Genomic DNA, 13,231 nt, shown 5'->3' on the forward strand with positions numbered 1-13,231 from the left:
CTTCCCTTCCCCCTCTGATTTGAGAGAGGAACTGGTAGCTTTCAAGGACAGGGTCTCATTTACACAAATTTCAGTGCTGTAATAATATAGTATGTGCCCATTAAATGAAACACACCTTATGTTTAGAATATCAGTTCGATGTTTCAGCCCAATTAAAGTTTTGCAATTTCAGGGGAGTTAAGGACTCTCCCCTCCAAAAAATGTGTGCTATCCACATCACAGCTCTTTAAAATAGTAGGCAACTCACTCCCAGGAGTTAGCATGAGCAGGAGGTTTCAACATCTCAACCAGCTAATAAAAAGCTACCCCAGGAACCAAGTAGCACCCTTAATCAGTCACGCATGGAAATCTACCATCTTCACCCTATGCAAGAAATGCATATATTAAGCAACTTTCTGTAGCAAAAAATGTTCATACTCACATGAGTGGTCTGGGAAATTTTAGTTTTGCAAGAAGGAAGCACTGCTTTGATCCTCACGTACCCAATTGGCTATCCAAAGTCAAGAAGGCATACAGTTATCCACACTAGACAGTAAGTTAAACATTTGAAAGATAGTCTAGAATTCTGCTTGATGATAAAATAGAAATGCACAGTTTAAAATTCACAATCCCTCTTTTTCCTTCCCTCAATCCAGGGTCTCTAATTATTATTCTTTGAAGGCTGATCCAGGCCTCTTAATTTTCTGATGGAGTTTTCCATCAAAAACAATGGAGGATGGAAAAGCGGTATGGCCTAGTAGAAAGAGACTGGGCCTGGGAATCAGAGGACCTGAATTCTAACCCTGGCTCTGCTACTTCCCTGCTGCATGAACCTGGGCAAGTCACAGTTTCCTCATCTGTAAAATAGGAATTAAATACCTCTTCTCCAATTAGATTGGGAGCCTCATGTGGGACCATGAGATTGACTTAAGTCTATCCTAGCGCTCAGTACAGTGCTTGGTAAATGGTCAGCACTTAAATACCACCATTATGAGCCTCAGGCCTGAGACTTTAGGACCAAAAATCTGTACAGAGGGATTGACTATAGTGTTTACGCAGTCACAACTGTCATCCCTAGCAATTATACTCCTTCTGGGGCAGAGCATGGAACAACTGAATAGGCAGGCAGGATGTATCATATTGCCAAGTGTGTAGTAAAAGCATTAGAACCTTTGGTTCCCAAAAAGCCTCTGGATGAACACTTCATATACTAATCTATTTGCAAGGTTCACGTAGAACTACTTTGTTGCTGGTACCACTTTTAAACACAGATTAAGACTTTTGTTCACCCATCAATCCGAGAGCCGGAATGATAACTGCGGTATTTGTTAAGGGCTTACTGTGTGTCAAGCATTGTACTAAGCACTGGGATAGATACAAGATAGGTCAGGCCCAGTACCTGTCCCACACTGGGCTTGTAGTATAAGGAAAGATTTCCAAAGTCATTCCCATAGTGCAAAGGTTTTGGGGAGGGGAAAAAAAAAGAAAAAAAGTTGAGCTCCATTTGCTTAATTTCCTTGTATAAATTAGCAATCTGTAAAGATTGCACAATACTAGTCAACAAGGATAGGGCCATGATATATATATGAGAAGCAGCGTGGCTCAGTGGAAAGAGCCCGGGCTTTGGAGTCAGAGGTCATGGGTTCAAATCCCAGCTCTGCCAATTGTCAGCTATGTGACTTTCGGCAAGTCACTTAACTTCTCTGTGCCTCAGTTATCCCATCTGTAAAATGGGGACTAAGACTGTGAGCCCCAAGTGGGACAACCTGCTCACCTTGTAACCTCCCCAGTGCTTAGAACAGTGCTTTGCACATAGTAAGCACTTAATATCATCATTATTATTATATTCTAGTCAAATATGGACAAAGCCACTGGCACCACTGTGTTTAACTTTATACCTGAACAAAACACTTACCACAAGCACACTGCTTCAGAAGTTGAGCTTGTCATTTCATCCTGGGCATCCTTTACCATTAAACTGGAAATCTCGGGGGCTAGAGTTATCAATGTAGGGACAGCAATTTCTAAGGACTCAGACCAACTACTCTTTGCAAAAGAAATTCATAAATTTCTAGATGCTGTTAATGTCAAGCTCCAAATGCCAGACATCCATTATTAGCATTACTGTGCAATGCTCTCCTAGATCATTCTAACATATGGCACCTGAACTCAAGGAGTTGACAGTCTAATAGGGAAGAGAGGAAAAAACCCCTCAATATCCACTTAGAATTAGATGATCTTCAATATAGAAGTGTATGGAAGTAAAATGTATACATCCAAGTACTGTTAGATCAAGATATAGGATAAGTTTGCTATGGGAAGGAAGCAGGTAGGAGTATGAAGATGTGGCTTGGTAAAACAGGGAGACTTTCAAGTGAGGTGGGGAGAGAAAATGGCAAAGGCAATGACTGAATTAGGCCGTTCATTCAATCATATTTATTGAGCGCTTACTGTGTGCAGAGCACTGTACTAAGCATTTGGGAAGTACAAGTTGGCAACATATAGAGATGGTCCCTACACAACAGCGGGCTCACAGTCTAGAAGACTAGAAGTCTAGGCCACTGACAAGGGATTCAGCAGATCTGCTTGGGTAAGTAGCAAAAGCAAGAAAAATGGGTAGTTTAGTAGGGTAGTGGCTAATTGGTGGAGAACCTTAAAGTTCTCATTTCAATTGGTTAGTTATAGCAGCAGGGTGGCAATGTCAGCTTCTAGGAGTGTAGTCACACGACCAGATTAACATCAGAGGAAAGTTATTCTTGATGTGAAGAGACTGAGGAGAGGCTGGAGGCAGAGAGACCAACAGAGATGTGGTTGTCATAATCCAGGTGATATGGGCTGGCATTAGAATTGTGGCAGAAGGAGTGGGGATGGAATGGCAAATGAGAGGATTTAACATGGACACAAATGAGTCAGAGGCAGTAAGTACAGGGGACAGCAAGGGTAGTGATATACTATTAACAGATGAGAAAGGCAGAGAGCAAGTTTAAAGTATGTTAAGGTATTTAAGTAGAAATGTCCTGGAGAAAGAAGAAAATGTTAACCAGTGCTTTCCACTAGTCTATATGGTCCTTGAGGACAGGAACTGCATTTACTTCCATCATTGTACTCTCCCAAGTGCTTAGCACAGTGCTCTACACACAGCAAGCACTCAAATGCCATTGACTGATTGCCTTTCAGTAGTATCTGCTCCTTCCTTTAGAAGAATCATTCCAAGCTATTCACCAATATGCCACTTGAAGTTTAAACAAAAGCCTTCAAGATTAGAGCCACAAAATACAACTGAGCATTCCCCAACTTTGAGTACCATTACAGGAATTTGATGCAGAATTGCAGTCTCTAAGTTCAGGAGACCCTCTTTTTTGCAACACCAAGTTCAACTGACAAGAGTTATAATCATTCCTTTGTAAACTTTGTTACTCCCACATCATCTCCCAAGAGCCAGGCCTTCTAATCACAACAACAACAACAGTATTTGTGAAGCACTTACTGTATTCCAAGCACTGTACTAAGAGCTGGGGCATATACAAGATAATCAGGTACCCCATGGGGCTCACACTAAGTAGGAAGGAGAACAGGGATTGAATCCCCATAGTTCAGTGGAAAGGGAACGGGCTTTGGAGTCAGAGGTCATGGGTTCAAACCCCAGCTCCGCCAGTTGCCAGCTGTGTGACTTTGGGCAAGTCACTTAACTTCTCTGTGCCTCAGTTATCTCATCTGTAAAATGGGAATTAAGACTGTGAGCCCCATGTGGGACAACCTGATCACCATGTAACCTCCCCAGTACTTAGAACAGTGCTTTGCACATAGTAAGCGCTTAATAAATGCTATCATTATTTTGCAGATGAGGGAACTGAGGCCCAGAGACTCACCCAAGGTCACATAGCAGGTAAGTGGGAGAGCTGGGAAAAGAACACAGGTCCTTGCTCTTTCCACTAAGCCATGCTGCTTCCCAAGCAAAGTCCACCCAATTGAGGAGTGTTATCAGTAAGCTTCAAAGGTGGTGCATAGATCCAACATAATGTTTCATAGCTGACAACCCCCTTATTCACTACAAGGCAAATAATTACATTATTGAAGTAAAACTTCAAGTTACAAGTGCTGCCTTTAGGTGAAGCAGCTCAAATTGACCCTGCCAAAGAGTGAGGGATAATCTGATATACACCTGGATTATTAGCTAGCAGGTAGATAGCCTCCCCTTACTCGTCTGGCAGGAACAGATGGTAACCGTTATAGTCCACTCAGGGACATCAAGAGCTCAGTCCAATTTGTTACGTTTGCACTGGAGACCTTCATTACAAATGCAGTTTACAAGTATACTACTGTGGAAATATTTCAGCACATCAAGGGAAAGTGATTAAGGTACTTCTTCCACTGCACCACCCTTCTAAACATGGTTGTTCTTCCCCTCAAATGACAAAGTTCCATGACTTGCAAGAATTATACCAGTGTTGCCTGGAGGCAAGAGGTGCCAGAATTCTAAACTATTATTCAGGAGAATAGTAAGAAATGGTTATTGTCTTTGTCTGCAGGCTTTGTGCTTCAAACATTTGTAGTAAATAGCAAAACAAAATGCAACCACTTGAAGGCTAGTTATGAAATAACCTGATTATTATTACTGTTGTTGCATTTAAGTGCTTACTGTGTGCCAAGCACTTTACTAAGAGCAGGGGTAAGTACAGAATAATCAGGTTGGGCAGTCAGATGGGGCTCACAGTTTAAGTAAGAGGGAGGAAGATTGAATCCCCATTTTACAGATGAGGAAAGAGGTACAGAGCAGTGAAGCTACTTGCCCAAGGTCAAACAGCACACATGTGGAGGAGCTGGGATTAGAACCCAGGTCCTCTGATTCCCAGACCTGTGGTCTTTCCACTACACCACGCTGCTCCACTGCTGATCTGTGGTTCAAGGACTCTGTCAAGCCACCAGTGTTCTTTGCTAGTTAAAACGCCCCATTAAATGATTGGAGAAAGTTGAGGCCAGAGGGGGCTGGCAGGGAATGAGTCTGCCAACTCCACTGTATTGCACTCTACCAAATACTTAGTACAGTGCTCTGCAAATAGTAAGTGTTTTATAAATACCCTTGAGTTGACCAGAGAGAGAAAACAGCAGTGGGAAGTATGGCAACTGGAGTAGGGGTACACCATCACAGAATCCTAAATTTGGGGAGGACAGGGAGGAAGAGCAGGAGGACTCCCCAGGCACCTGACATTCCTTCTCCAAGCTTTTCCAAGCATTCTTCACAGCCTTCAGGAAATACGGAACGTGGTTGTTTCATCAGAAACTACTGGTGCATGCTTATGACCGGCACGGGCCAGCCCCGTTGGCCAGTGGGGAAACATGTCACCATTTCAGCACTTTCCCAATTTAGGACACATGGGGTCAAAGGAGCCAGCACCCAATTTGGGGTACAAAAATACTTGATTGCCACCAAATGCTTTGAATATATGGTATGGCTCAGCTGTACAGCTGTGTTCTGGCTAGATCAGACACCCAGCCAGAAAGACTTGATATTTACCTAGTACCTCAGTCAAAGACTCTGGATTTCAAAGACTTCTCAATACACCTCTTAAAGGGTGAGGACAACAATTCCCTATTTAACTGGGAAACTAAGGCACGACTAGATTTAGTGACTGCCCCAAAGCCACAGAGAAGCAACATGGAGAGCAGCATGGCTCACTGGAAAAAGCCTAGGCTTTGGAGTGAGAAGTCATGGGTTCAAATCCCAGCTCGACCAATTGTCAGCTGTGTGACTGTGGGCAGGTCACTTCACTTCTCTGGGCCTCAGTTCCCTCATCTGTAAAATGGGGATGAACCCTGTGAGCCCCCCATGGGACAACCTGATTACCTTGTACCCCGAGTGCTTAGAACAGTGTCACTGTTGACAGCACTACCATCCTTCCTGTCTCACAAGCCCTCACATTGGTGTCATCCTCGACTCTGCTCTCTCGTTCATCCCTCACATCCAATCCATCACCAAAGCCTGCCAGTCTCACCTCCGCAACATCGCCAAGATTCGCCTTTTCCTCTCCATCCAAACTGCTACCCTGCTCGTTCAAGCTCTCATCCTATCCCGACTGAATTACTGCATCAGCCTCCTCTCTGATCTCCCATCCTCCGGTTTCTCCCCACTTCAATCTATACTTTACACTGCAGCCTGGATCACCTTTGTGCAGAAACGCTCTGGGCATGTTACTCCCCTCCTCAAAAATCTCCAGTGGCTACCAATCAACCTACGCATCAGGCAAAAGTTCCTCACTCTTGGCTTCAAGGCTATCACCTCACCCCCTCCTACCTCACCTCCCTTCTTTCCTTCTACAGCCCAGCCCGCACCCTCCACTCCTCTGCTGCTAACCTCCTCACTGTGCCTCGTTTTCGCCTGTCCCGCCGTCGACCCCCAGCCCACATCCTCCCCCTGGCCTGGAATGTCCTCCTTCCACACATCCGCCATGCTAGCTTTCTTCCTCTCTTCAAAGCCCTACTGAGAGCTCACCTCCTCCAGGAGGCCTTCCCAGACTGAGCCCCCTCCTTCCTCTCCCCCTCCCCATCCCCACAGCACCTGCATATGTTTGTACATATTACTCTATTTTACTTGTACATATTTATTCTATTTATTTTATTTTGTTAGTATGTTTTGTTGTCTGTCTCCCCCTTCTAGACTGTGAGCCCACTGTTGGGTAGGGACTGTCTCTATACGTTGCCAACTTGTACTTCCCAAGCGCTTAATACAGTGCTCTGCACACAGTAAATGCTCAATAAATATGACTGAATGAATGAAAACTCAAGTTACAGTAGGCACATCTGGACCAATGCCATCATCATCATCACCACCACCACCACCACAGAGACTATCAGTTGCGGAGCTGACAATGTCATCAAGTACCAAGACTAAGCGATTCTCCACTTTCTTCTGGAAGCAGAATGCTTTTACACAAAAAAACCAATAAGGCTGCATTGGCCAGTCAAGGAATCCTCATGCCTTCTTTGCAGGGGGAGGACAGAAGAGTACTGAGTCACGATTAATAGTTTCCTCAGTCACAAGGTCAATAGAAAGTCTAGGATTAGGATATAAATCTTACAACTTCAAACCCACATTTCTAATCAACTACAATGCCTTGATACAATACATTCAAAATGAACTAGTTCTTGAACAAGATTTGCCAAGTACATGACATGTGATCTGATCAAAGGCATTTACTGAGCGCTTACCTTGGGCAGAATACTGTATTAAATGCTTTCATATTCCTGAATATCAATGCATCACCTCAAAAGGTTAGAAACAGATAACAGGTAGACCAATAAATCAAAAAAGGCAACCTGGCCAGCTGTCTTTCAAAGACCTACAATTTCCTTTACTGCAACCTACTAGATTTTGCTTTTTTAATTTTATCTGCCTGCTGAATTTTTTCATCATTCCCACAAAAGAGTTGGTGCATCTGTTGGCAGTTAGCAGCAAGACCTTAAGAACTGCCATTGAAAAAAAAAAAAAAAATCACAATTTTTTTTGGCTCCAACCTAATTCCTGACCTACTGGGATGATACTAATTTCCACGGCTGATTAAAAGCTTCCATGCTACCAGTTTCTATTAATGAGCTGTCAGTCTTGCATTCATACCATATGAATCTGCTGAATTTTAAAACTAAGTAGGACTGACTAGTTTTAATATAAAAACTTCAGAAGTGAGCACCCTGGGATAAGTACAATATTGAGCTACATATGAAAATTTATATCTACAGAAGAAGCTTTTGGTGAGCAGAAAACACTATTTTAATAGCTCTACTATAATCCTTCTAATAGTTTCTGTAAGGGGAATAAAATTGAACAGCCATTTGTTTTACTGCATTCTATTTCAAGTTGTGTTACCATTTCCTAAAGGCAATCAACAACCTTTGTACAAATACACCCCCTTTTTTCCCTTGAGATAACCGTTACCATAGGATCATCTCAAAGGGCAAGTAAATCAATCTCCACTTCATGCATGTGACATCAACCTTTCAGTCTATCACAAGAACTGCAAACAGCCAATAAGAATTAGTAGACATACCAATAAGGATAAACAGAAGCAGTAAAAACTGATTCTGGTTGCCTGTTTTTGTCAGGAGTTCACCACAAGGCTTGAAATCCCAAGTTCACATTAGAGGTTTAAGAATGAAATATATCCCAACAACTCTACTTGTTCACCAGCTTTGAGATAAACACAAGAAACTCTCTCCTGCTAATGTTTAACCAAGACAATGATGTGAGGTAATTTCTGGCAGAGAAATCAGTTTGTGGCAGCTGTCCACAAAGGACTGAATCCTTGTTTTCAAAACACCTAAAAAACATTCAAAATGAAGATCCAGCAAATTCCTCATCCCATTGTCTTTGGGTTCTGTTTATTGCAGAAAATAGGTTCCTTTGATTATTCTAAGATGACTTTTTTCCCCCAAAGAAGTGGTTTTAGTTTTTAACCAGATTCCCCCATCTGACTGCAGAACCAAAAGGAAGGAACAAGGTTGCAACGGCATTGCCAAGAGAACTGAGGAGATTGATGAACAGAAAGATAGGCATTACTAGCGTTAAAGCACTTTCCCTGGAGATGTTTAACACGTTTCAATTGTGAAGAGTTCTATTTTACGTCCTCATGATAGAGCATACAAAATCTGTATTATATAGGAAAAGTTGCAGTCCAATTTAACCAGTGCAGGACATGAAGTTATTAGGATTTACAATGAAGAACTATGCATAATTACTTTGACGATGAAAACAGTGCTTATTTTGACTGCTTGAGGTTTGCTATCTCACCTAACAGAAAAGTGAAAGAAATTAAATTTATATTAAGCACTCTGTGGGAGAGTTGGGACAGCTGCTTAAAATTCATTAGGTGGACATATTTATGATTTGTACATGACAAAAATAAAAACAATTTCATAGTATATTTCTCTTGGCATTGTGTTAGAAGGGACTTGACTTAAGAGTAATTTAGTTTCTGTGCTGTGTAGACTAGCGCTTTTTAAACAGCATTATGAGTATCACGGGAAACAGTTCATAGCACACCAAGGTAGAACTTAGACCAAGCCTCTCAATGTTTGCTTTACTAGGAAAGGATAAGTGACTGTATAAACCTTGAACCTCCAATATGTGTTTAGGAGTTGTTTTCTATTAAAATGTTATGACCCAGTATGTTTTGGTTCTGTAGTCTGAGAATCAGCTATTCCTCATTCCCACTATGAGCCTCCAGGTATATATAGCACTTAGAACAGTGCTTGGCACATAGTAAGTGCTTAAATTCCATTATTCTGTGTGAGGGTGAGAGTGAACGAGTGAGAGTGAAAGAAAGGATTGCAGGGCTCCTCAACTGGTATTACAGGTTGGGAACTGCATAGTACCACCTGATTATTGCAAGCTGAAGTACACTGGTAAGGGCCAAAAAGCCACACACACACACACCCTTCATATAGGAAAATGATGTGCTTCTCATAATTGTGGTATTTGTTAAGTGCATACTATGTGCCAGGCACTGTACTAAACGCTGGGTTAGACGCCAATCGGGTTGGACTCATAGCTAAATAGTGCTTATTCCCGCGACAAGACTCACTTAAAGTTGCATATAGCTTTTAAGTGGCAAACTTCCTTCCAGGACTCTGCATTTTTGTACACAAGTAGTCAACCCCAATCTGTCAAATTGAGGTTCCTTTCTAATGCTAAGCAGGTTTCCTGTAAAGCTGTTTACTAATAAGTAAAGTTACCACTTGCAGAGTTCCACAAAGGCAATTTCAGCTTTTGAAGTGGCTTACCAGTGATTCCAACTCAAAAAGCTTAACATATGTAGCATCCCTTATACAATAGGGTGATACACAGTTGGTGTTGATTCTCACAATCTGGATTAAGGATAAAGTAAAAGCTGCAATTTATGCCTACCTCACTCAAAAGTTACTGCAATATCTAATCACTGCTTCTAAAGTAATGAACATTTTTTGGAGGGTAAGTACTTCTAGCTAGTCAAGTACTATTTTCTTCAGAATTTATACTAGGCAAGCCGGGCTCACCCCATACCATTTTAAATTCTTACGGTTAAGCTTCTCGCCTAGTGCAGATTGCACTGGAGACAAAAGAATGACCCCCTCCCAAGATGGCCACTCCCATAAAATTGATTTTACTTAGACAAGACTCCTTACACACTTTACCTACACTACTTTGTCTCTAAAGGTTTTTTTTTTTTAAAAAAAGTAAGAGCACATGCAGAGATTAGTGAACATCAGGAATACAGACAAGTTAGAAACTTGGATCCCTCAATTCCATAATAGCAATACAGGTCTGTATTAAAACAGTTCTGTTATGGAGGATAATAGAAGTCTGATATTTCTCCATTAACCCTGTCTGGTAGGGAATATGTCTTTATTTCTGTATTGTACTCCCCAGCATTTAGTTCAGTGCTCCACACACAGTACACATTCACAGTGCTTGGCACATAGTAAGTGCTTAACAAATGCCATTATTATTATTATTAAGTGATTGACCAATTTATTTTTCAAACTCCAGGTTTCCTACTGCCAATGCATTTCCTTGCTAACAGTAGCTGGTAACTAGCAACTCCAAGACCACATGGATACCCCATTCTGTACTAAATGAGTAGCAGGGGTCACTGTAACAAGATAGATCATCTAACCCTGGAATGGTGCTTATGCTGCATCTTGACCTCAAGGAGAATCAAGATATTCTCACTGAAAATGAGCCAAACCTGGGGCCAGCAAAACAGCTTTCAGACCTGACAAAAGAAATGCACTAGGGAATGGCAATGGGGCACCAAATGACAACGGAGCCCTCACTTCCTTCTCTAGCAGGATGTTCCAAGCACAGTAGGTTCTGGCAAGAGATCTCCTCAAGCCTTCTTCCCGCCCTTGCAAGAGACAGGTAATCTCTTCAACGCTGCAGCCCAGACAGCATCTTTCAAAGATGGAACAGATCTTGGCAGACCTATGGTGCTCTTTCTCCTTCCTTGAAAAGGGCTGGAAAGAAGCCTCCCCTCCTCACCCTCGAATGGGGTGTCGACGGCCAACATTTTAGACAGTGCCTCACGACCAGGGTCATGAAGCCAAAGCTCCAGGCTGTTCTAATAATAATAGTATTTGTTAAGCACTTACTTTGTGCTAGGCACTGTACTAAGCGCTGAGATGGATACAAGCAAATCGAGTTGGACACAGTCCCTGTCCCCCATGGGGTTCACGGTCTCAATCCCCATTTTCCAGATGAGGTAACAGGCCCCGAGAAGTGGACTGGCCCAAGGTCACATAGACAAGTGGCAGAGTCGGGATTAGAACCCAGGACCTTCTGACTCCCCGGGCAGTGCGTGCTCTATCCCCTAGGCAGGGCTGCTTCTCCAATCACCCCTTCCCCTGGACAGGGCACCCAGGGAGGTGAACGAGGCCACGAGTGGCCACTCATTGAACCACTTCATCCCAAAAGATTAGAGGAAGGCCAGGGGTCAGAAAGCGGGGCACCGATACCGCACGTGTGGATGAAAGGTTAGGGAAGAACCGTGGGGGCGGGTGTCGGTCTGGGAGAGGGGGAATGTTTGCAGGGGGTTACCTCACTTTATTCGTCACCCTCCCACCCCCATCTGCGCTGTCCTGGGGAATCACGGCTGTCCTGGCGGCTTTTGGGGCAGCTGGCCCGTTAGGGCTAACCAAGGTGGGGGGGTGAGGGGGCGCGCCCCCTCCCACCCACGTGTCAGCCCGCGGCACCGGCTCCTCTCGCACCCCACTCCAGCCGCCCCGGGTCCGATCCGGGGCAAGGGCACAGCGAGGCCGCCCGAAAAGCGGCCACTCAGGCGTGGGCCTGGGGAGTCGGTCCCCCAACAATAGAGACGTCTGAGCGCCGCCGCAGGCTGGCTTGGGCAGGCGACAAATACCAAGTTCGTGGAACAGGCGGGAGGGGACGAGAGTAACTGCCTGCACGCCCCGGCCAGGTACTTCCGCCGATCCGGCTGCCCAGATTCCGCAGCCCCCGATGGGCCGATCCGGCCCCTCCCCTCCACCTCCCCGTGCAACTCGGGCCGCAGAGGGGGTCGGCAGATCGGATCTTTCAAGGAGACGGAGAACGCACCACCAATCCCTCCCCCCCCCCCCCCACCGGCAGGCAATTTTCCTCTCTTCCTCCCCAGCCTAGGGAAGGGTGAAGAAAGCCCGCCCATCCTCCTCGGCCTCCAGTACTCGAGAATTCCCTCTGCCTCTCCGGGCCTCCCGAACGCCCTCCGTCCTCCACTCCGGCCAGAATCCCCCCCCACTGACCGATGGACACAAGCTTGATGTTCTCCCGTTCCAGGAACTCGAGCGCCACCGACACATTCTCCAACTGCATCTGACGGAAGGTGGGCCGCTGGTGGTACTTGCGGTACATACGCTTCTGGCTCAGGACCTCGAGCAGCGCGATCAGTCGCAGCCCGTCGCTAAGGTCGGTCTGCAGGTTCCCGATGCGTTTGTTCACGCATTTCAGATGCTCGTTACACCAGCGAGTGAAGGTGTTTTGCTGGATCTTCTTCCAGGGCGCGTCCTCGGCTAGGTCTTTTTCGGTAACCGGCATCTCGAGGGGAGACGACCACGGCTGCCCACTCTGGTAACGGCTAAGATCGGTGGGGGTGGGAGTAGGAGTGGTGGTAGCAGGAGTAGTAGTAGTTGTGCTGTTGCGGCTACTATCGCTCTGCGGCTGGCTGCCTAACTCCCGGAGAGCAGCCTGGCCCTGCGCCTGCGCACTCATGTTGCAATCCCTGCCCGCCCCCGCTGCTCCAACTCCTCCCTCCTCACCCTTTCTCCTCCTCCTGCCCGGATTTCTCCTTTCCTTGCAATCAGTCTCCCTCTGCCGCCAAGTCACTGTTCGCCACTGCAGCCCCAAGACACCCCGCACGGGCATTCAGCGAGCCACGCTACCACAGTTGCCCGCCCCCACCCACCTGTCCTTATAAACCTGCAGACCTTCAGGGCCCGCCTTCTCCCAGCTCTGCCTTTATCCCTAGCGCATCAGGGGGCGGGAATGAACCGAAGGGGCAGTCCTCAGGTGAACCGAGTCACTGAGCTCCCACCTGATTAAATTGTTTGCACGTCCCCCACAACAGACACACACATACTCTCTCTCTCTCTCTCTCTCTCTCTCTCTCTCTCTCTCTCTCTCTCTCTCTCTCTCTCTCTCTCTCTCTCTCTCTCTCTCTCTCTCTCTCTCTCTCTCTCTCTCTCTCTCTCTCTCTCTCTCTCTCTCTCTCTCTCTCTCTCTCTCTCTCTC

General features: G+C 45.3%; 1 protein-coding gene across 4 annotated transcripts in view; it reads right to left on the reverse strand.

Moving 5' to 3' along the window:
- FLNB (filamin B) overlaps positions 1 to 12,670 on the reverse strand; it is a 139,376-nt gene extending 126,706 nt beyond the window's left edge. For all 4 annotated transcript variants that reach the window (XM_038772477.1, XM_038772475.1, XM_038772474.1 and 1 more), the window contains exon 1: positions 12,247 to 12,670. In XM_038772477.1, coding sequence (XP_038628405.1) covers positions 12,247 to 12,538 — 292 coding nt within the window. In that variant the 5' untranslated portion in view covers positions 12,539 to 12,670. The remainder of the gene's footprint in view (positions 1 to 12,246) is intronic.
- Positions 12,671 to 13,231: the final 561 nt, after the last annotated feature.

The sequence above is a fragment of the Tachyglossus aculeatus genome, chromosome X1 (assembly GCF_015852505.1).
Source record: "Tachyglossus aculeatus isolate mTacAcu1 chromosome X1, mTacAcu1.pri, whole genome shotgun sequence".
NCBI lineage: Eukaryota > Metazoa > Chordata > Mammalia > Monotremata > Tachyglossidae > Tachyglossus > Tachyglossus aculeatus.